This window comes from Hippocampus guttulatus, chromosome 3 (genome assembly GCF_054856545.1).
Source record: "Hippocampus guttulatus isolate MCC_2025c chromosome 3, RoL_Hgut_1.0, whole genome shotgun sequence".
NCBI classification, from domain to species: Eukaryota; Metazoa; Chordata; class Actinopteri; order Syngnathiformes; family Syngnathidae; genus Hippocampus; species Hippocampus guttulatus.
The window spans coordinates 5,045,659-5,068,111 of NC_141263.1; the positions used below are offsets into that span (position 1 = coordinate 5,045,659).

Here is a 22,453-nt window from a genome sequence, read left to right on the forward strand (position 1 = left end):
CAGTTTCAAAACGTACATCCATCCATTCGTCAAGGTCAAGGTCATCTTTATTGTCAAATATGCTCTATGTACAGCATACAGCACAGATGACATTTTTTCCTCTTAATCCCCAGTGCAAACATGCAGTGCATTAAAAACACACACAGCTAAAACTCAACTGTATAAAAAGACATAATATATAAATCTAAATATATAAATAGCAATGAACATTCAAGAGACAACCGTCAACCAAGGCCACTTGTGACTATTGCGGGTTAAAGTTAAGTCGTGCATTGTGCAATAAGCGCAAGTCAGATGCTGAGGAGAGGGTCACAGTCTGTGGCAGGAGGCAGGGATAGGGGCAGAGGCAGAGGGGGAGAGTGCAGGCAGAACATGGAGGGAGTTGAGTCTCCTGACCGCCTGGTGGAAGAAACTGTTCTTGAGCCTGCTGGTTCTAGCAATGAGACACCGCAGTCTCCTCCCCGACAGCAGCAGGCTGAAGAGGCTGTGAGATGGGTGGGTGGGGTCACCTGCGATCCGGATGGCTGTGCGGGTCAGATGAGAGTTGTAGACATCCACGAGTGGGGGAAGAGAGACACCAATGATCTCCTCAGCTGCTCTCAAGATGCGCTGCAGACTCTTTCGGCAGGACACGGTGATGCAGCTGGTCAAGATGCTCTCAATGGTGCCTCTATTGAATGTCTGCATGATGGGGGGTGGGGCTCTTGCTCTCCTCAGTTTGCGAAGGAAGTACAGGCCCTGGTGGGCTTTTTTGGCCAGTGATGAGGTATTGTGGCTCCAGGACAGGTCTTCAGAGATGTGCACTCCCAGGAACTTGGTGCTGCTCACCCTCTCCACAGCGCCACCTGGGTTTCATGTTTCGGTTTGTGACCAACAGGTGGCACTGTGGGGCTTTTCCCTGCAGCTGCACACCTGTTGGTCGTTAGATAATTAGCGGCTTTAAAAGGACTCCCAGCCCGAACACTCAGTGTCGGGTCATTGATTGCTCTTGGCTACTGTCATGTTTGTTTGTTGCCATTTGTTTGCTGCTGTCAGGTTTGTTTCGGTCATGTTTTGGCCACGGTTCTGTTTTAGCTTCAGTTGTGATTTTTGTTTGCTACTTTGGACTATATTTGTTTTGGATTTAGTTTTCTCTGTCTTAATACAGTTCGTCAAGTTCATCCTGCTCCTCCCTCTTGCTTGCTTTTGGGGTCCACCACCACCTCGTAACGTGACAGAATGACCCGACCAACTGGACCCCGCAGGTACTAAGGACTGGTCCCTGTTCCACCATGTGCCTGGCGGAGCATGCCTGCGGCTGACACCCTTTTCACCTTCAGGCAGCGCTGGTGATGCGGCTGTCCAATGTCCCCCCTTCAGGCAGCGCTGGTGATGCGGCTGTCCAATGTCCCCCCTTCAGGCAGCGCGGGTGATGCGGCTGTCCCATGTCCGCCCTTCAGGCAGCGCGGGTGATGCGGCTGTCCAATGTCCCCCCTTCAGGCAGCGCGGGTGATGCGGCTGTCCCATGTCCCCCCTTCAGGCAGCGCGGGTGATGCGGCTGTCCCATGTCCCTCCTTCAGGCAGCGCAGGTTCTGCGGCTGTTCCATGTTTTCGTCTCGTCAAGCCACGTCTACGGTAGGCCGAGCCCCGTCCGCGTCCACGTTGAGCCAAGGCTCGTCACGAGTCTGTTCGAGCGGATTCACATTCACCTCCACGACGAGCCGTGCCACGTCCACGCCCATGTCAGGCCGAGCCCCTGTTCACGTCCGGCTCTCCCATGTCCCCCGCTACGTCGAGCTCCGTCCACGTCAGGCCACGCCCAGCCAAAGGGTTGCCGTCGCTTCTTGATCCTGTTCTCCGGCGAGGCGAAGGTCGTCGTCGCTTTTGTTCCGTTCCTCGGCGAGGCAAGCCTTTGGACAATTTTGGGACGTCTGGGATCCGTCTCTTGAGGGAGGGGTACTGTCATGTTTCGGTTTGTGACCAACAGGTGGCACTGTGGGGCTTTTCCCTGCAGCTGCACACCTGTTGGTCGTTAGATAATTAGCGGCTTTAAAAGGACTCCCAGCCCGAACACTCAGTATCGGGTCATTGTTTGCTCTTGGCTACTGTCATGTTTGTTTTGGTCACGGTTCTGTTTTAGCTTCAAGTTGTGATTTTTGTTTGCTACTTTGGACTATGTTTGTTTTGGATTTAGTTTTCTCTGTTTTAATACAATTCGTCAAGTTCATCCTGCTCCTCCCTCTTGCTTGCTTTTGGGGTCCACCACCACTTCGTAACGTGACATCGAGTGTGTGTTCTCCTGAAGTCCACAACAATCTCCTTCGTCATCTCCACATTCAGGTGGAGATTGGTATCTTTGCACCAATTTTCTGACCCGAGTTATCTTCACACGGAGTGCTGGAGCCTATCCCAGCAGTCTTTGGGCAGTAGGCGGGGGACACCCTGAACCGGTTGCCAGCCACTCACAGGGCACACGGAGACGAACAACCACCCGCGCTCACACTCGCACCTAGGGACAATTTGGAGTGGGTTTTTTTTTGGACCACTCTCCACTTGCCTGTCCCCCATGAGGAGGCAAGATGTAATGTTTCCCACTGTTCACATTCATCCTGTTGATTTTCCCCCAGAGTGCGGCAGGACTACCATTGCAAACAGAGCCGTTAAAACAGATGCAAGTATTTCTGTGGGAGGCCTCTGCTGGCAGCCACTTAATACGATATGTGCCCGTAAGATGAAGTCACAAACATCGCAACTGTAGTTGACTCCCACTCGCCAGGCAGCACAGACAAGGCATTATTTGGAGTACCAGCTGGTACCACGGGCTCCTCATCCTCCTCGTGTCTTTATCTGTTGGTGACCCACAAATCGGGACATGGATCGAAAATGGAAACGCGAACCTGTGATTGTCATTTTGAGATACGTCTTCACGCTCAGCTTTTGTACATTTGCTTCTGCTCAAAGGCGTAAGTACAGCTCTTACCGCTACTTAGAACTTCACATGTTGCTGCTGGCTGCAGGAGGACGTTGATCAGGCTGCTGAGACAGAGTGTGTTCAGCTTTTCAGTGCTGCCAATCGTCTATGGCTCGCAGGCATGGGAAAATTAATCAGCCAAATGAGATATTTTTCTCTGACAGTTTCATTGTTGAGATTCTGGCCTGCATCTCACAAAAACTGATCAAAAGTCCCAGTTTGATTCTGTTCAAAAACCAGTGAGAAAAACACATCCTTTCAATCTCTTTCACCTTGTGTCCAGCACATAACTTTTGGTCTGGTCCCGTAGATTGACGAACACTACATGCGGATGTTTTTAAATCACTTTCCAGTTTAAAAAGGTTAGCTTATGTTTAGAATGTCCTCGTGTCGCTGTGCAATGTAACAAAGAATCACACAACTGTCTTTGTTAGTTGAATTACAATTCAGTCAGAAGGCTTAACAACATGTGCACTTTTAGCTGGTGTCTTGTGTTTAGGTCCGAACTTGTTTAGTTAGTTTTTAGATCCTTCAGAATAAGTGAGCGCTAATAATAATAATCCTCCTCCTCCTGGGCAATCGGCCCCTGTCAGGAACTTGCCCCCCTCTCCCGGATCCCACACCCGGTATGACTCACGCTGGTGCCTCGCGAGGTTCACATCCAGTGCGGGCCCTGGAAGGACCCTCGCCTGATTATTGTTTAAGGAGGGTTGTGGGGCGACTACTCCCACTCCCCTCCGTTCCGGCGGGGCGAGCGCTGGGCGCCTCACCTTCTGGTGAGACCCCACCTCCTTCCCCACCGGCTGGGAGGCACTTAGCCGCGTCTGGGGCCCAAAAGCCTCGGCTTTCCCCCCTCATGCCACTCGGAGGCATCCCACCATGCGAGGATTAATATATAATCATCATAAAAATAATGGTTGTGGTTGTTATTGTTGTTGTCTAGCCAGACAGCCATTGTCAGATCTGCTTAATGGGCTTTATAGACATGCCGGAGCCTTTCCCTGTTGTCTTCGGGCAGTAGGTGGGGTACACCCTGAACTGGTTTGCCAGACAACCGCAGGGCACACAACCATTCACACTCATTATTATTATTATTATTATTATCCTAAATGTAGTCCAGTGGTTAGCGCGTCAGCCTCATGGTGCAGAGGTGCAGGGTTCGATTCCGGCTCCAGGTCTTCCTGTGTGGAGTTTGCATGTTCTGCCTGCGTGGGTTTTCTCCGGGTTCTCCGGTTTCCTCCCACATAACAAAAACATGCATGGCAGTTTAATGGATGGTTGTTCATTTGTGTGTGCCTTGCAATTGGCTGGCAACGAGTTCAGGGTGTACCCGCTACTGCCCGAAGATGGCTGAGATCGGCTCCAGCACCCCCCCACCACCCTTGTGAGGATAAAGCGGATCAGAAAATGGATGAATGGATGGATTATCCTAAATTCAATAGTTGTTATTTCCAGTTAGGTCTGGAATTAGTTGGCCAATAATAAATTGTTCAAATTGGGATAAACGGGTGTTTTCACAAAAATAGGGTTTTGATTGTTCTTGCACATTTTCAGAAGTTCAATTTCATTTGGACAAAGTGACATAATGATCGTCATCCATGACTCATTCAGATTTTTCTCCCTAAAGATTGCTTGCCAGGTCTTTACTTTGATTACATTTCCTTTCTGACTTGCGGGTGTTCCTGCCTTCACGTTTGTGTTTTTAATGACAAGTATGGCATATTGGGTTGAGGCCAGGGCACTGACCTGACTAATCAAGGATGTATAGTTATTGGCTGTCACGTCTTTGAGTGCCCTGTGACCTCAGTCCAATAAATGACACATTTCTCTGTTTCTCTCTCTCTTTTTTTTTGACATGTTATACTACTGTAGAGCTACTGTTTATGATGCAGGAGTTACTACTCAAAATTGTAAATCTAGCTAAATTAATAATGGTCCCACAATGCCTCGATGGGTGCAAGCCTCGTTGCTCTTATGGACAATATCTGATTTGTCACACCTCTCTCAGTCTGCACAGTGCCTGCTGGGCCTGTTCCTGTTCCAGAGAACAGCACTGCTGACCTCCAGGTGGTAAAAATAAGCTCCGGTAGTGACGTAACACTGACTGTTGTGAGGAATCCTGAAGAAATGTTTTACCTGAAAGGCAAAGCCCTGATGGTGAAGAAAGAACTGGACTATGAGGTAATTAACTTCCAAAATAAATCTACTGAGAGTTATATTTTGCAGGAGCATTCAGATGGGGTTTTTTTCATGTGTGGGTGCGTGGGCGTTTCTTTTTTTTCTTAATTTAAGATTTCAAAATCATAGCAATGGGCAAGCAGACTTTTCTTTTTTTACGATACAAATTTCAGATGCATTTTCTTTATGATAGTTATTGATGGTGTAGTGGTACACTCGCCTGACTTGTGTAAGGGCAGTGTGGGATCAGTTCCCGCTCAGTGACGGTGTGGCCGTGAGTGTGAATTGTTGTTTGTCTCTATATGTGCCCTATGACTGATGTATGGTGTAGTCTGCCTTCCGCCCGAAGTCAGCTGGGAGAGGCTCCAGCACCCCACCGCAAACCTGTTCAGAATAAGAATTGTTCAAAATGGAGGGATGTTTATATAATGTTGTCATAAATGCCAGATGTAAAATTGCATACAAAATCAAATCAAATGCAAAACTATATATTTTATGCAATTTTAATGATTTAATGTTAATTGGCTGAAACGACATTTAATATAATACAAGTGTCATTCAATAAATAAGGTGAATTTTTCGGTGTCAGGAATTCTAATACAGATAGAAGCTTACTTTTTTTTTTTTTTTCAACGTAGTCTCCCAGCACTGTCACACACTTTTCCCACCTGTGCACAAGCTTCCATATTCCTTCAGCGTAAAAATCTTTGGACTGATGTTTCAGAAGGAGTCATCTTGCATCATGACAATGCAAGGCCTCACGCAGCAGCCCAAACTGTTCAGACCATCAATGAGCCAGGCTGTCAAAGCGTTCACGAAAGGCACCAAGTTTGAAAGTGACGATCAAGTCAAAAGCGTTGTGAGTGACTGGCTGAGACATCAGTCCAAAGATTTTTACACTGAGGGAATATGGCAGCTTGTGCACAGATGGGAAAAGTGTGTGATAATGCTGGGAGACTACGTTGAGAAAAAAAAGTCAGCTTCTATCTGTAAAGTCCTTATACCGAAAAATTCACCTTATTTATTGAATGACCCTCATAATATTCACGTCGTATTACCATGGATAAATGTTTGGCAGGCTTTACCCAACAGAGCAGCTCTGGTGGTGTGGGTACAATGCAGCAGACCAGGCTCCAAATCTGTGAGTACAATATCACCTCATAAACATCACCGTCGCACTTGATGAATTAAGCATGATTTATTTTCCCCATACAAGGTCAATGAGTCTGTCGAAGTATTGGTGGAAAATATAAACGACAACCCCCCAAACTTTGCTCAGAATAACTACATTCTGGAAGTAAATGAGGTGAGCCGTGCAGCCATCGGACATGCTGAATTTGTCATTGATTTTATGTTGGATGTGATTGTGAAATTTGGACTTTTGCATTTCCCAGCTGACTCCTGTCAATTCCAGTGTTGGACTGATAGAAGCCACTGATGCTGATTCTGAAGCACTATTTTATCGCTTAGAGTCTGCCATGGTAAGACTATGAAATGTAATTCGAATTAAGTAGAATATTTGTGGTAATTTGAAGCGATGACAGTCATTTGGTAATGACATCACTCAAGTTATGAGAAAGAGGGGCTTGGTCACAAAAATCACTTGCAATATCTCTATTATTTCTACATATGACCATTACAAATTTGGGTTTTAGCAAGAATCATAGAAGTTGATGCACAAAATTTGCCTTGGTGGGCCACATGATATGAAGTGGCGGGCCGGATCTGGCCCCCGGGCCTTGAGTTTGAAATCGGGTATAGACTGTCGTGAATTTCTTTTCATAGACTTTGCAACTGCTTGTGAGAAAATATGAGTTTGTTTGTTTAGAACTATCAAGATGTATTACAGGCAGCGCGGTAGAACATTGGGAGTGTAGTACATTGTTCGATTCCTAAAAGGAGCAGAAGGAAAACAGGGCGCTGAATGACTTTGGTGCGCTGCAAGCGACTGTCTGCCCTTTTGGAAAAGATGAGCTCAGATTCCGGTTGTGTTTTGTTTGTCTCTTGTCTCGATTTGGTGCGTGTCTACTTAGAAATATTTGTAATTCTACTGGATAACCTTGACACAGGTGCATCTCCAAGACACTCATTTGCTGTGCTGCCTCACAGTATGGAACAGCAAAGAGTGTTGGTTGTTGTGAGCTTTGCGCTGAAAGTCGGAATCTGACGGCATTTGCACCACGGTGCCGGTGCACTGTCGACCAAATAGAGCCCAGCCTTAAACAGTTTTTTTTTTAAAAAAAAATCATTTCATTTATCATGTTATCAAGTTACAGGTTATCATGATTGGTGCACAAAAGTGGTTAATCTGCTCCACTCTCACGCTTGATGATTAAAACAAAAAAAATGACAAACAATCCTCGGTTGATAGAAAAAATGGATTAAGATATCCTTTATTTGTCCCGCAATGGGGAAATTACAGTCAGAATTCAGAAAGGAAAACACTGGGTAGGGAGAGGGAAAAAAAAAACCCACGCTCGAACTATCCTCTTCTGAGGATAATTTAAGTCCGGGATAAAAAAAGACCCTAGCACATAAATAAGCATATGACAGTTACAACAAGTCACAAGACATAACATGTAATAAGGGGGAGGATGAATGGGAAGGGGGGGAGGGGTATGGGGAGGGGGGGTGACCGCGAGGCAGCACCTCTGGCCAGCTGCACGGACACGAGCGCTCTGCAGATCGTACCACGTCACGGGGGAAAAGAGTCGGAGCGATGAAGACGGTGCTAATAAGGATGTGTATGCGCGTGTGATTGTCCAGTTGTGTATGTTTATGCGTGTACAGGTCATAGCTGCATCGTCGAGGTCTGCTCATGAAGACAGTCCCGGCTTATCAGTCCATGGCCGAGAAGGAGGGGGGTGATGGTGGGGGGCACTAGCTTCCATGCATACTTCCATCCAGGGGAAAGGGTCCAGATAGCGTTGTTTGTTTTGGAGGGACGGCCGCTAACAATTTCAGACAGCCTTGAGTCCGTGGCCTGTATCTCTTCACTGGCGCCGATCAGCCAAACCCGCAATCTCTTTCCGCAGCGCGGATTCCAACTTCTCCATGTTGTTGTCGATCGTACGGAGTCGCTCCAAAAACCGCATCTATATTGCGGTTGAGCTCAGTCACCGCTTGAGTCTGAGTGTTGGACATTCGCGCCAAACCATCCAGAATGACCGGCAGCTTCTTCACTTCCAATAAAGCCGCTCCCGTCGGTTGAATTTTGCGATAGAACAGGAAGCTGCTAACACCAAACAGCAGCATACCTGCTATCAGAAGGCCGTTAATGTAGATGTCTTCCACATCCTCCACGGACAGTATTGACAGGCAAACCATTCTCCACTTTCTCCATGGATCCAGGGCGTATCCGGCAGCAAATGTCCCCAAGGGGCAAGCAGGCTCCCCACTGCCTGCTCTTTTCGTCGAAAAAATTTCGTCAATTGCATCGAGAGACCAGCCAACTAATTCCATGGTTAGTTCTTCGGATGAAAATACGGTAGGAGGCTAGGAAAAGTTAGACAAAGACAGCACAAAGACTAAGTGGCGAGCGAGAAGAGGGTGGGGTTGAGGGCAGGAGCTGAGCAAAAAGCATCCGCCTTCGTCGAGAGCCAAGCAGGAAAAAGCTTATATATATGCTGCTGTATATATACACTTTTTCACAATTCATTAGTAGATCACAAACAGCCTGCACACTGCACAGACTGGAGGAGACATAAAGTTAAGGAAGCTTGCATGGATTTGATTTGATAAGCTTTTCTTTGAGGGGGCGCCGTTCCCCCTTGTCCATGCGTCGAGTACATTTCTCATATTTATAATCATTTTACAAATGAATCCATAATGCAGTACAGTATATGTGCTGTTTTTGACTTGAGTTGTAATCGAGTTGCGTTAAGGCCTTTGGTCATGACCCCAGTCTGCTTTTCTCTTGTCTGTTCAATTAGGATAAATATTTCCGTCTGGAGAACATCAACACTCCAAAATTACTTGTTAAAAGTGTGATGGACTACGATGTTGTCCAGAAAATCTCACTGGTGTTACACGTACAGGTACAGTGCAGCATCATAGCACCATTTCGAGATCAAGCCGCTTTTCTGTGACCTTGGTTGTTGAAAACTTTACAGGACACGTTCAATGGTTCAGCCTCCAATGAGCCCTTCTTCACCTCCGTGACCACCATCACGGTGCATATAAAGGACGTAGATAACCGGCCGCCCTGGTTTCAGCCTTGTTTGAGGACTAATTTAGGGCTTGCCAAGCTGTGTGTGAGCGCTGGTTACAGAGGCAAAGTCAATCTAACGGAGAAAGAGGTGAGCCCGCTGTGATGTCGTGCTTTCAAAGCTGAAAGATAATAAGCCATTTTCACATTCCTCTGTTGAAAATGATTTTGGACTAATATGAAGCATGTTGGATTTTTATCGTGAGGCAATTAAAACAAAGGCGAGCTGCAGAATGAGAGTACGATTTGAATCAACAGGAACGCCCGCTGACGCTGGAACCCGGACCGGTTTTTGCAAAAGATGGAGACAAGAATAGAAGTGAACAGATCAGCTACCGGATTTTAAGAGGTGCTCATTTGCTTGGTATTTCTAATTTATTGATGTTTTCTAACACAGGGGCACCACCGCCTCTTAATATTTGGACATGATCCTCGAGGAGGCTGTCGCTAGGTTTTATGGGCAGAGGGGGCACATTTCACAAGCAGATAAGAAAGACTGATAATATTTTAAAAACAAAGTCAACAGATTAGGGTTGTCAGGTTATTTCCGTTTGTTTTTAAGACGGTACACAAGCACGGGAAAGATTTTTGTAGCATCACTGACCCTGCCCCGCCCTGCCCCTCTCCCAAAAAACCCCCAGAAAAAATAAAATATAAATGACTGTTTGCAAAAATGGGTCACGCCAAATCCTTCATTTTCATTTCATAAATGACAGAGAATAGTTTCCCTTTTAGGCGTTAAAGATGAAATCAAAATCAGACAGCCCCAATCGCCAGCTACTTGGCGTGTGGAAGCATCGGAGAATGCCGCCAGTTTTTAAGGGTGGCAAATCGGTTGATTACGCCGTTGCGTTTGCGTGTATAGAGGAGAATCACGGAATCACGTGACTTTGGCGACTGTTTGCTCTGAAATACTTTTGAAGTTGAAGATTACATTTTGGCACATATGTACCTAAGTGGTTGAAGAAGAATATGACTCCATGATTTTATTTGGTTTAATTTAATCACAAACGTAACAATAAACAAACACACTCCCTATTCTCAACCTACAAAAAAAAGCAATTCGAATTATTAATAGATCAAAATATACGGAACCCACAAATCCACTATTTATCAAATTAAATACGATGAAATTTTATGACCTGGTTGACTTTAAAATCGCCCAATTAATGTACAAAGCACACAATAACCTGCTCTGCCAAAACATTCAGAAGTTTTTCGAAATTCGAGAAAGCAGCTATGATTTAAGAGGTACCAACTTATTCAAAAAACTCAAAACAAGAACAAACATCAAGCAAAGAAGTGTATCTATCAAAGGTGTTAATCTGTGGAATAATCTCGAAACGGACCTGAAAATGAGTAAATCGCTTGCTGAGTTCAAAAACAAATTCAAAAAAATAGTACAAACAACCTACATCAATCAGAGTTAAAATGATAAATTCAAAACATTAAATATAATGATAAATCAGAACTAAGTTGATAAATAGAGAAAGGTATATAAATATCCATTATGAATACAAGAGAAAATTGACACAAGAGTGTCAGGGTGTGGAAGTATATAATCCCGATACAAACCAAAAGTTGTAAAAATATCACGGTTAAGGGTAAAGTATGAGCCTTAATGGAGACTTCTTTCTTCTTACTTTTTTCTTTTCTGATTGATATAAAAATGATTTATTAGATACAATCACATAACGGGGTAGGACTAGATAAGTTTTTTACTTCTTCCTACTCCCTTGAACATAATAACTGTGTTGTATGAAGATTGATTTCTTTCTTTTTTTATCTACCTTATTTTCTGTCAAATTATTACTGTATATGTGTTTTATGTTCAATAAACAAACCAAAAAAAAAAAAAAAATGTGGTACTCTTGAGCATAGCGGGGACAAGCTAATTGGGTTTTATCTCTCCACTTTTAGTTTCCTCAATAAAGTTTCAAGTCATACAAACATTGCCTGAAATGTTTTAGATTTCATATCCCTATTGAGTTGCTTCCTTGACAGTAAGTGTCATTTAATTCTTAATTATTTCAATCTGTGAAATCCTCTCGACTCACATTCTGCCATTCTGCTGTTAGGCAGGAACGAATGAATTGTTACTACCAGCAGTAATAAAGACTTTTTTCTCTCTTTCCTGCTTTTAATCGCCCTGTTTGGTAATAATTGCGAGCAGTAGCGTAGTGACGACACGGATTCATACGAACCCAATTCCAGTGAAGTCGGGGCGTTGTGTGAAACGTAACTAAAACAGAATGCAATGCTTTTCAAATCATGGTCAACCTATATTTAATGGAATACCCTACAAAGATATTTAATGTTCAGAGAATCTGGCAAAATCATTGCATGTTAGGTGGCAAGGTCAAAAACCAACATTAGACGCCCGTGACATGGGATCCCTCAGGCGGCACCGCATCAAAAACTGACATCAATGTGCACAGGATACCACCACCTGGGCTCAAGAAGTCTTCAGAAAACCAGTGTCAGTCAATACAGTTTGGCCCTGCATCTGTAAATGCAACTTAAAACTCGACGATGCAATGCAAAAACCATTTATCAACAACACCTAGAAATGGGCCCAAGCTCTTCCAAGATGGACTGATGCAAAGTGGAAAAGTGTTCTGTGGTCTGATGAGTCCACATTTCAAATTGTTTTTGGAGATTGTGGACGTTGTGTCCATCGGGAAAATAGACATCCGGGCTGTTATGGACGCAAAGTTCAAAAGCCAGCATCCGTGATGGTATGGGGCTGTGTTAGTGCCAATGGCATGGGAAGCTTACACATCTGTGAAGGCAACATTAATGCTGAAAGGTACATACAGGTTTTGGAGAAACATATGCTGCCGCCCAAGCAACGTCTTTTTCATGAGTGCCCCTGCTTAATTCAGCAAGACTATGCCAAACCACTTTCTGCACGTGTTACATAAGTGTAAAAGAATGCGGCGCCCGACTGACCTGCCTGCAGTCCAGACCTGCCCCCCATTAAAAATGTGTGGCGCATAATGAAGTGTAAAATGCGACAACGCAGACTGTTTAACAGCTGGGGAAAAAATGGGAAAGAATTTCACAGACAAAGCATCAACAATTAGTGTCCTCAGTTGCCAAACGTCTATTGAATGTTGTTAAAAGAAAAGGTGATGGAAAAAAAACACATAATTTTTTAATGTGGTGCAGCTATAAATAATAAAATTCAAAGTTAATGAGTACTTGCTAAAAAGATTACCGGTTCAAACATGAAATATCTTTTCTTTGTAGGATTCATTTAATATAGGTTGGACATGATTTGCAAATCATTGTATTGTAATTGTAATTGACCCAGTGGTCCAGTGGTTAGCGCGTCGACCTCACTGTGCAAAGCTGTGGGTTCGATCCCGGCTCCGGCCTTCCTGTGTGGGGTTTTCATGTTTCCTTCCACACTCCAAAAACATGCATGGCTGGCAGGCTGAACACTCTAAATTGTCCCTCGGTGTGAATGTGAGCCCTGTGTGCCCTGCGATTGGCCGGCAACCGGTTCAGGGTGTCCCCCGCCTACTGCCGGAAGACGGCTGGGATAGGCTCCAGCACCCCCCGCGACCCTTGTGAGGATAAAGTAAATCGGAAAATGGATGGATGGATATATTGTAATTGTATATTGTGTGTGAAACTATGTCATGACTTCATTGGAATTGGGTTTGTACAGTACGTCGGTATGAATAGCCCGTTTTCATTCGTGGTGTTCCCAAGGAAGTCGTACCATCACAATGATACTCTATATCATGGTGCTGATGTTGAATGACAAATCCGTAAGTGTGGATGAAACGTTTTAAAATGTTTTAATTTTTCTTGCCGATGCAGGGAATGAAGGGAATCTATTCCAGATAGATGAGGACACAGGGAATATCAGCATGACTAAAGCTGCCGATATTGTGGGCCCAATAACGCTCATTGTTCTGGTAATACTTTGGATTCAGCAATACATTGTTTTCCTTCTTGAGATTGAAGAGGTTTTTTTTGTTTGTTTTCAATTTCAACTCGCTCAGGCATCACAAGTGACCAACCGGGATCAGTTTGCTGTGACGCAGGTGACCTTTGATGTGACGAAGAAGAGCAGAAACCCTCCTCACTTTGAGAAGGAGCGTTACGAGGGCTTTATCTACAGCAACTCCATACCTGAGAGCATGATCCTCAGGGACCGCAGTAGCAACAGACCCTTTAGAGTCCGAGCGCGAGATGAGGACTTTGCCGGTGTAAGTTCTTCACTCGGTTCTGATAGAGGAGAGGCTCTGCGGTGGAGAGTTTTGGTTTTAATCGACTATTACACGGGTGTCCAAACTACAGCCATATGCGGCCCGCCATCCATTTCTCAGCAGCGCACGTTATGACAAAAAAATATATATATAGTAGTATGATATAAGAAAAACCTTTATTCATCTCACAATTGAGAAATTCGCAATTTACAGCAGCAAAAATTATAAAAGGGAGAAGTAGAAGAACAAAAAGTACACAAGTAAATATATATAAGCAGATTAAAAATGGGTGAGTGGGGTGAGTCCAGGTTTTCATTATATCATATAATATATATAATATTTTATATATATTATATTATTTATTTTCAGTCTTATAATAATAGTAAAAATGAAATTTGACAGGAGCCACAAGGTTAGTTAAAAAAGGTGAAGGTGGGCCGAGTGAGAAGAGAGGGTGGACTGTCGAACTTTTCTCTATATTCGAAGATAGCACAGTAATAAATAATTCTCTTCAAAAACACTGGAGTGAATAAAGATAATTCCGTTTTAGAGGCAAAAAAATCTTCCATTTTGTGCTCTATTGCTGATTTATGAAGACATCACATGAATGATCCTGAAGTGACTGTTTGAAAAATAATTTCGACAGTTTGCGCCTTTTTTTTTTCTGTTCTAAATGTGGAGATGGGATTCGGCTGCTCTTAAATGCAGAGCTGGATCTACTCTGTGAGAGGGACAACTGTTGGCCATCTCAAAAACTCAAAAGCGAAACATCCTCAACTATTTACCCTAACCCCTTGAACAGAAAGCTGATGAAATGAACTAGACAATACAGTACAAACAATATATCATTTCTTGCTTGACTGACATAAGCATGTTTCAAAAAGAATTTTAAAGTGGCCCTATCACCCTCTCATTGTTCTGTTTGCGGTTTTCAAACGAAAATATTTGGACACCCCTGGACTATTCTTTTCAATCATTTTAGCCAATGAGCAGAAGATTATAAAGGAAGACTTGATAGGGTACAAGACAATGACTTCTTTGTTGTACAATTCTGCTGCTTCCATGACACGTCGACCGGTTGGATCTGGATTGTCATGAAAGCCACTTCAACCAACGAAATCAGTTTGATGCAAGCTGAAATGAGCTTTAATGAAATGCAGTCATTCCATTTCATTCTACCAGTTGTACCTTCAACTTGACATGCCATATACAATGTTGCACAAAATAATTTGGAAATTTGTGTTTGGTAATTTTTTTGTTGTTGTTGTGACAGTGCTTCTTGGCAAATCTTGTACCATTGGAAGTCAATGTATTACCTTTTTAACCATTGCAAAGTGTGTAACAAACATACATTTCGTGGATTGAGCAGCTGAGATGGCTATGTGGGTTGCGACAATGAAAACATTTTTTTTTCTCCTCATCAGTAGGTGCCTGCTCCAAAAATCGGTTGGCCACATTGGACTGATCCGGATAGGGTTCGTGCGAAGGTTTGAAAGGGACACTTCAAGTCGGTGTTCATCAAAACTACGTTTTGGGATTGTTTGGCATGACCTTCCCCACATGGATGTCAGTCAGAGACAGGCTGCTAAGTGGGCGTCCCAAGAAGACGACACCCCAAGAAGAGTGTTTCCTCACCCCGTCAGCGCGTTTACCATTAGCTGCCTTCGAAAGATATGCAGTCAAGGTTTGCTGGATGACATGGCCGAAGACCCTCTGTCAAGCCAATCTGGAAAAGATTGAAACCGGAATATGTGTGGAAACTGAGCCCAGATTCTGCTTATGGCAGTTGGATTGTAGAGTCAACATGTGGCAGAGAGGCGGAGAACAGTGCTGATTGCTGCACCAAGAAAGTCACGTTTGGTGGAGGCGGCACCCTGATGTGGTGCAGTATCTCCCTCTCCAATTTGTGAGTGAGAGGAAGGAATGGCCGAACTTCGACCCTATTGAACACTTTGGTGTGCTGCTTGTGCCAGATCAATAAGCAAAACCGTGTTGGCTTACTTTTTGACAAAAGCTGGATTGAAGAACGCGATGTTATCCCGCAGTAGTGTGCGACCAGGCTGGTGGCTAACATGAGAAGGTGCCAGGTTGTCGTGACTGGGCATGGTTCTTCCACACACTACCGAGGCTCGTAATTGTTAAAAGGATTCATTGCCAAATGGGAAATAATGTCCTGAGGTTTTTTTTTTTTTTTTCAAACTTCAATCACCCAACAGCAAAATATGCCGTTTGGCGTTGCCAGAGACGAGTTGGCAAACGTTTCATTGGAGCAATTCACATATTCAGCTCGGCTGCTCATCCCATAAATGAATGTTCATTTCAAACGTGACTGCTGTTGAAAAGGTTAATAAACGGCAACAGCGAGGTTTGGATGTGTTTACAAAAATAATGACAAACAGTCTCCTGCACTTCAGGGTGTGAATCCGGATGTCAAATATGAGGTGCAGTACAGCAGTTACGTCAACGTGACCTCAGATGGTTTTGTGATTCTGAAGAGAGTCGTCAAGACTGAGTCATTTGCTCTCCAGGTGAATAGCATGTTGACGAGCACAGCAACAAGAAAAGGCACAATATTTTGACATCGCTTCTAAACTGTTATTATTTTTTTTACGCCCTCTTGGAATCAGCTTCGAGCAGTGGACACAACAACAGGAGAATTTGGTACAGCTGCCCTCTCTGTTCAGGTCATACCTGGTAGGAAAATCACCACAGCACCACAATCATAACAGCAACCGGTGTGGATTTGAACACATATTGGAAATAGAGGGAAATAAAATGCAATTAGAAAAAAAAATCCAGACACCCTCGTATATCATGTCGTTTTGTGCTATTGTGTGAAAGATAGCCAACATGCTCCAGCACGTGTGGGCATGAAGGAAAATGAGAGTGATTTTTAGCAATCTAGAAAGTTGAAGAAGGTCTAAAATATGCAGGAGGTGTATGCAAACTCCCTTTAAACATGCAACCGACATGATCTGTGCAGCCGATGCCATGCCGTCCCCTTCGAATGTTGGCTACCGTGCGGGTGACATGGCACTCCTCGGGCTGGTTATGGCGGCTTTGCTGGTCCTCTGCCTCATTGTGATTGGCTTCTTGATTTCTCGCCTACGGAAGGGCAACTCCAGCTTGGACAAATTATGTGAGGTCAGTGTTTTCCAGCTGTAAAATCTCCTCTTAAATAATGACAGAGCCAACATGCACTTTGATGACTATATTTTCGATTTAATTCCGTTTTTTTTTTGTCCATGACATTTTTCCTATTGTATTTCTTGTTGAAAACTGAATTTGGAAAATGGTGCATTGGTTTAGGTGCAAGACCGCTTTCGTTTGTCTTCCCAAACTATAGTAGTGCCTTGTAAAATGTTTCGGAATGTTACCCTGGCCTGATTTTCAAAACTTCTTTCTGTTCTGAAAAACAGATGACACATATGGATGGGCAAAATTTCTAGTAATAATTCATCCTCCATGGAGAATGTGGGTTGCACCTTGACGTCACAGCTTATATACAGAGGAGATGTAAAGTCTTCACACCCCATGTTCAAATGTTGGGTTTTTGTGGTGTTAAAAAAAGATACCACTTCACTTCTAAACTTTGGTTGTTATTCTTACTTTTTAACCGCCACATCCCAGTTCTAAAATGGCGTGCAAAACTATCAGTCTAATAGCAAATATGTCTCTTCAGAACAGAAAATTTGGAACATCATTTAATGAGACACCCCGACCCAAAAAACATGTTACGACTGAAAAAAACATTTCTCAGGTATTAGTTGACAGCAGCCATCAGACGCATCATTTTCCCACGGTTCCCATTTTCCCAGTTCCAAATAATGTGCGTTTTTGGGAAGCAAGGACATTTCTCAGTCAAAACAAAACAAAAAAAAACTACGGTACATCTTTTTTTCCAGCAACGATCGCAGTTTGACAAAAGCCGCCAGTGTTGTTTTGATCTCGCGTTAAGTAATCTCGCGTGACGAGATTTCCATTCTAGCGAGAAGAGATTGGCGAGATCGGCCAGCAGCCGATTGTCGCGTAACATTAAAAGAAGTGTTGCGAAAGTTTATTGCGGAGATGTCACAGAGGAAGCAGCGAAAGTTGGATAGTTTTTTGCGATAATAAGTTGACTTTGAGAAAGCCTTGCATCGTTGGAAGCAGAGTAAAGTGAAGAGAATTTATGACCTCAAAGACTGAAGCATGAGATGAGAACCCATTTCTCAGCAAATCTTGTATTTTTGCAGCATTTGTTTATATGAAATAAACCTATTATCAATGTATAGTGTTGTTGTTAGTGTTATTATCTTATGCAATTGAATAAGTCGACCATTTCAGAATTCGACATTTGGGACTCTCTAAATGCATAACGGGACTCATACTTTTCTGATCAGCGAGTCCCTGGGACTCGCTGGAGGCAAACTCTAAAATTATCACTGTGACAGTATGATCATGTTCGAAGGAAGACCATAATCTATCATAAACTGTTTTCATCGTTGGCATGTTATTTACTCTAAATAGCAAAAAGTCTTTTCATGAAGACAGAAAAGGCCCCAATTGCAAAGAATGACCCAGTGACTAGCAACACTGGCAACCATTACAGTAACGCGCAAGTGAGTGTTTGGAGGATTACGTTAAGAATAAGGAAAGTATTGTCCAACTGACTGTATGACTGTTGTTTCAAAATGTATTAATTCTGCCATTGTTGGGCTGATGTTTTTCTTCGCAACATTTAACTTTGCTCGAGAATTAAAACGTTGAGACACACCGGCATTCATATTGTGTGCCAAAACAGTCTTCAAGCAGTGAGTTTACACATCAGAAAGAAAAAAAAATTAATTTTCCTTGCTCCTCTCGTTCCCTTTGGGTGAATATTTCTCAAGAACAACACATTCTCAACACGTCATTCTGTGATGAAATATAGTAACATGATGAAACTCTGCAACACCACCGTCTTAATAGCAAATGAATAGAAAGTCTGTGTCTGTACTTTTTAATCTTTGCTTCTAGTGCTTGGTCTGTTTGAAGTCTGAGCAGCCAAATAGGGGCCGCAGAGACTCCCTGCAGTACACCGATGACGGCTTCCAGAACGAGGCCGACGCAAGCCGTGGCCGATGGAAGAACGCCATTCCCAGACGGAGCACCTTCCCCGGGGGGCGAGTCATACCCCTGGGGAGACGCAACCGCCACTGTTCCTCCTGCGGCGTCTTTACTAACCACGCCTCCAAAGGGAGTCCCTCGGTAAGACCCTCCAGGAGAGGCAGAGGAGATGGAGATGATTACAGCTCAAGGTCCACCTTGGCCAAGCAGAGGAGGAAGGAAGGGCAGAAGACCGTGTGGTTCAAGGAGATCGAGGACTCCTCAGATATTGAGGTGGAGATTATCCCGGACACCGTGGGCCGGGTAGAGGAGGAGACGCAGGAGGAGCTGGAAGGGGAGTTGCTGATGGAGGCAGTCGTCAAAGACCCTGCTGCCCCACGCACAGAATCCGATGATGGGCGGGAAAGCCACAGCGCGGAGCCCAGAGCTGAACAGGACAATGGTAGTACTACTACCTCGGAAAAGGAGAAAGAAGTGCAGGAAGGGCTCGGTGAGCCAGATGGCTGACAGGACATTTAGCTCGAGTCAGTACCACTTTTGGTTACTTCCGTCAGCCACGGTCTGAACAGTCCAGTCCACAAAGACTCAACCTTTAACTAAAGAGCCAAAAGTATGGATTTACTACTGCGAGTTTCTTTGAATTTTGTGTTCACACACACATACACGCACACACAGACACACACACACACACGCATAGGCATCGACACACGTACTGTATATAATTGTTTTTATGAGCAGGAGATGATAAAATAGCATCATTTCTGACGATGCCTACTCAAGTTGATGCTTCAAAGCTTTACCAGCTCAACGCCCAGTTTAATGTTGGAGAATTTTCAAAATTTGTCAAGTGAACTAAACTGAACTGCAACATCAGTCACTTATGATTGGGGGAAAAAAGAAAACCAGACAATCTTTACACTTTTACTTAAAATATAAATATATATATTTCCCATAAAACATGCGTTTTTAGAGAGTAGTTACTGTTGCTGTATGATTAATATTTGAAAATGTGCACTATTACAATGTTTGACGCTAACAAACTACTGAATTTATAATTGGCTGTTTGGTGCTAATAGTAGGGTCCAAAAGGGCTACAAGTTGGGCATAGCAGTGCAGCACAGTAGTTTACTAGTAAGGTAGTATTGGTCGGCCAAAAGTGGCAATGGTTGTGGGAAAATCATTACCAGTGTGCCATAACTGTTTTGTTACAGCTGCTGCTGTTGTAAAAGCGCTATATAAATCAGCATGTATTGTATTGTATTGTATTGTACAAATTATGACAGTTTTGGTTTGAGCTCAAACACCCAAGTAAGTCCCAATAAGGAGCTAGAGTTGCAGATAAAGAATAAGAATGTTTTTTTAATTCAAAGTAAGTAATATTCTGGATTTAGATATTGTTTCTATTTTTTTCTTCACATGCCCCATAAAACCGGGAACTCCAATTTAATTGAAAGCAGGGGCACCCACACATTTTCCAGCATGCGAGCGACTTATAAGGTGAACATGTCCAAATTAGGTACCTACTTTGTTTAAAATACTCCGATAATTATTTATTATGTTCAATATATATTGCAACTGGTGTATGACTGGCCGCCCTGTGCGTCAATCAACGGATGATGTAGGAGGGAGTCTATTTTTTTTTTAACTCATTCACTGCCATTGACAGGCAGCTACAGTATATCAAAATGGGAGTGCTGGCAATGATCGAATTAATTCTGAGAACCACTGGAACTCCCTGCCAGAGCTACTTGGTCACTCATGATCTACTTAGTGGACAGCCCTGATTTAAAAATATTGCAGAAATAGACAACGTGAATTAGTTAAAAAGCCAATGAAACAATATTTCAATATATGGTAGTTATTTGCTAACCAACAGCTCGCATTGGATCAGGCTATTAACTCCAATTCCGAAACATATTCTAGTGTGCCCGTAGTGTGTCTTGAGTCAACACCCAACCTAGATTGCCTTTTTGCACGATTAGTAATTCCCTCCATGATACTGAATGTGGTGGCCTGGTGGTCCAGTGGTTAGCTCGTCCACCTCACAGTGCAGAGGTCGTGGGTTCAATCCCCGCTCCGGCCTCCCTGTGTGGAGTTTGCATGTTCTCCCCGGGCCTGCGTGGGTTTTCTCCGGGTACTCTGGTTTCCTCCCACATTCCAAAAACCTGCATGGCAGACTGATTGAACACTCTAAAATTGTCCCTAGGTGTGAGTGTGAGCGTGGATGTTCGTTTGTGTGTGCCCTGTGATTGGCTGGCATCCGGTTCAGGGTGTCCCCTGCCTACTACCCGAAGACAGCTGGGGTAGGCTCCAGCATCTCCCATGACCCTGAATCACTTTTACGGTGACAGAAGTGGCACCACTGACCTACTTACAAGAAAAATAATTGTAGGCCTTATTTTAAAAAAAAAAATAATTTAAAAAAAATCCCAAGACACCTTAGACCAAACCTGGGCATTGTACGGCCCCGGGCCGCATACGGCCCTTTGATTGACTCTGACTGGCCGTGTAACGTTAATTGGAAATTACAAAATAAACGTATTTTCTTATTTTACCTGATGCATGGACTGATGCTGCATTGCTTTTATTTTGAAGTTGTTTTTTATTTACGTACATGATGACGCAAAACGTATATTTAGGCATGGGCGTGATTTGATCGTTGTCACTAGCAAGTGGCAAACCACTTTAGCCCTCAGAAATGTCTGCTCATGCTAAAAAAAGAAAGGTAGATGCCGAATGCAGGGTTTTCAACAAAAATTGGACTGCTCAGTATTTATTTACTGAAGTGAGAGGTAAAGCCGTGTGTTTAGTTTGCGGGGAGAGAATCGCCGTGTTTAAGGACTCCAATTTGAGTCGGCATTACGAGACGAAACACGGGGAGAAATACAAGCACGTGACTGATGCTGAAAGGGCGCGGACATCGGAAGCTTTGCACGCTAAACTGCAAAAGCAGCAAGGCTTTTTTTTAACCAAGCTTCACACATCAAGGGATGCAGCAACCGATACCAGCTTTGTGATAGCTTACAAAATCGCTAAAACCAGTAAGCCATTCTCGGAGGGGGAGTTTATCAAAGAGTGCTTGGTGGACTCTGCAGCTTTAATATGCCCTGAAAAAAAAGAAGAATTTGAGAAAGTCCCGCTCTCCAGGCGAACCGTGACGAGAAGGGTCGAAAACATATCGTGCAATCTGGAGCTTCAGCTGCAACGTGAAGTGGCAAATTTTGACTTTTTCTCCTTGGCTTTGGATGAAAGCTGTGATGTCCGTGACACAGCCCAGTTACTTGTATTTGTCCGCGGGATAACGCCGGACTTCAAGATTACGGAGGAGCTGGCAGCAATGCGATCATCAGTCAGCTGTGCTTCGCATCTCCACCTCAGACATGCAACCTGATTTTGATGCACTCGTTAAAGCCCAGCAGAGACTAGATTTCTCTCACTGAACAAGAAAAAATAACTTAAAAATGTAAAAAGTTTTAAATGGTTGAGTTGTGCATGATTTTAGTTGTATTGTGGCTATTTCTATGTGCATGTTTAGCGTGTTTTTATGATGCCGTTTTAGTGATTAATTGCCTTTCCCATTGTTTTGTGAAATTCGCTTGAATAAATTACATTTTTTGGAAGGCAACCTCATGTTTTCATTGCTTAATTATAACACATACTCTTACCAGCTTGTCAAAACAATGCTATTTACTGCTTTTTACCAAAAAGTACAGTTAATATGATGCAGAATTGAGATCAGCCTTTTGGCCGGCCCTCCACAATATTTTCTGTTTCTCATGTGGCCCCCTGGAAAAAATAATTGCCCAC

At 43.6% G+C, this 22,453-nt stretch overlaps 1 protein-coding gene across 1 annotated transcript; it reads left to right on the forward strand.

The window, feature by feature from the left end:
- The first annotated feature begins 2,824 nt into the window (after positions 1-2,824).
- Positions 2,825-22,266, forward strand: cdhr5a (cadherin-related family member 5a). The gene is made up of 14 exons (XM_086107961.1): positions 2,825-2,942; positions 4,959-5,131; positions 6,207-6,269; positions 6,345-6,434; positions 6,523-6,609; positions 9,061-9,165; positions 9,241-9,426; positions 9,594-9,684; positions 13,167-13,264; positions 13,352-13,558; positions 15,973-16,086; positions 16,186-16,252; positions 16,542-16,702; positions 18,557-22,266. The coding sequence occupies exons 1-14, from the start codon at positions 2,852-2,854 to the stop codon at positions 19,151-19,153; spliced, it is 2,130 nt and encodes a 709-aa protein (XP_085964087.1). The 5' UTR covers positions 2,825-2,851; the 3' UTR covers positions 19,154-22,266.
- The last annotated feature ends 187 nt before the right edge of the window (positions 22,267-22,453 follow it).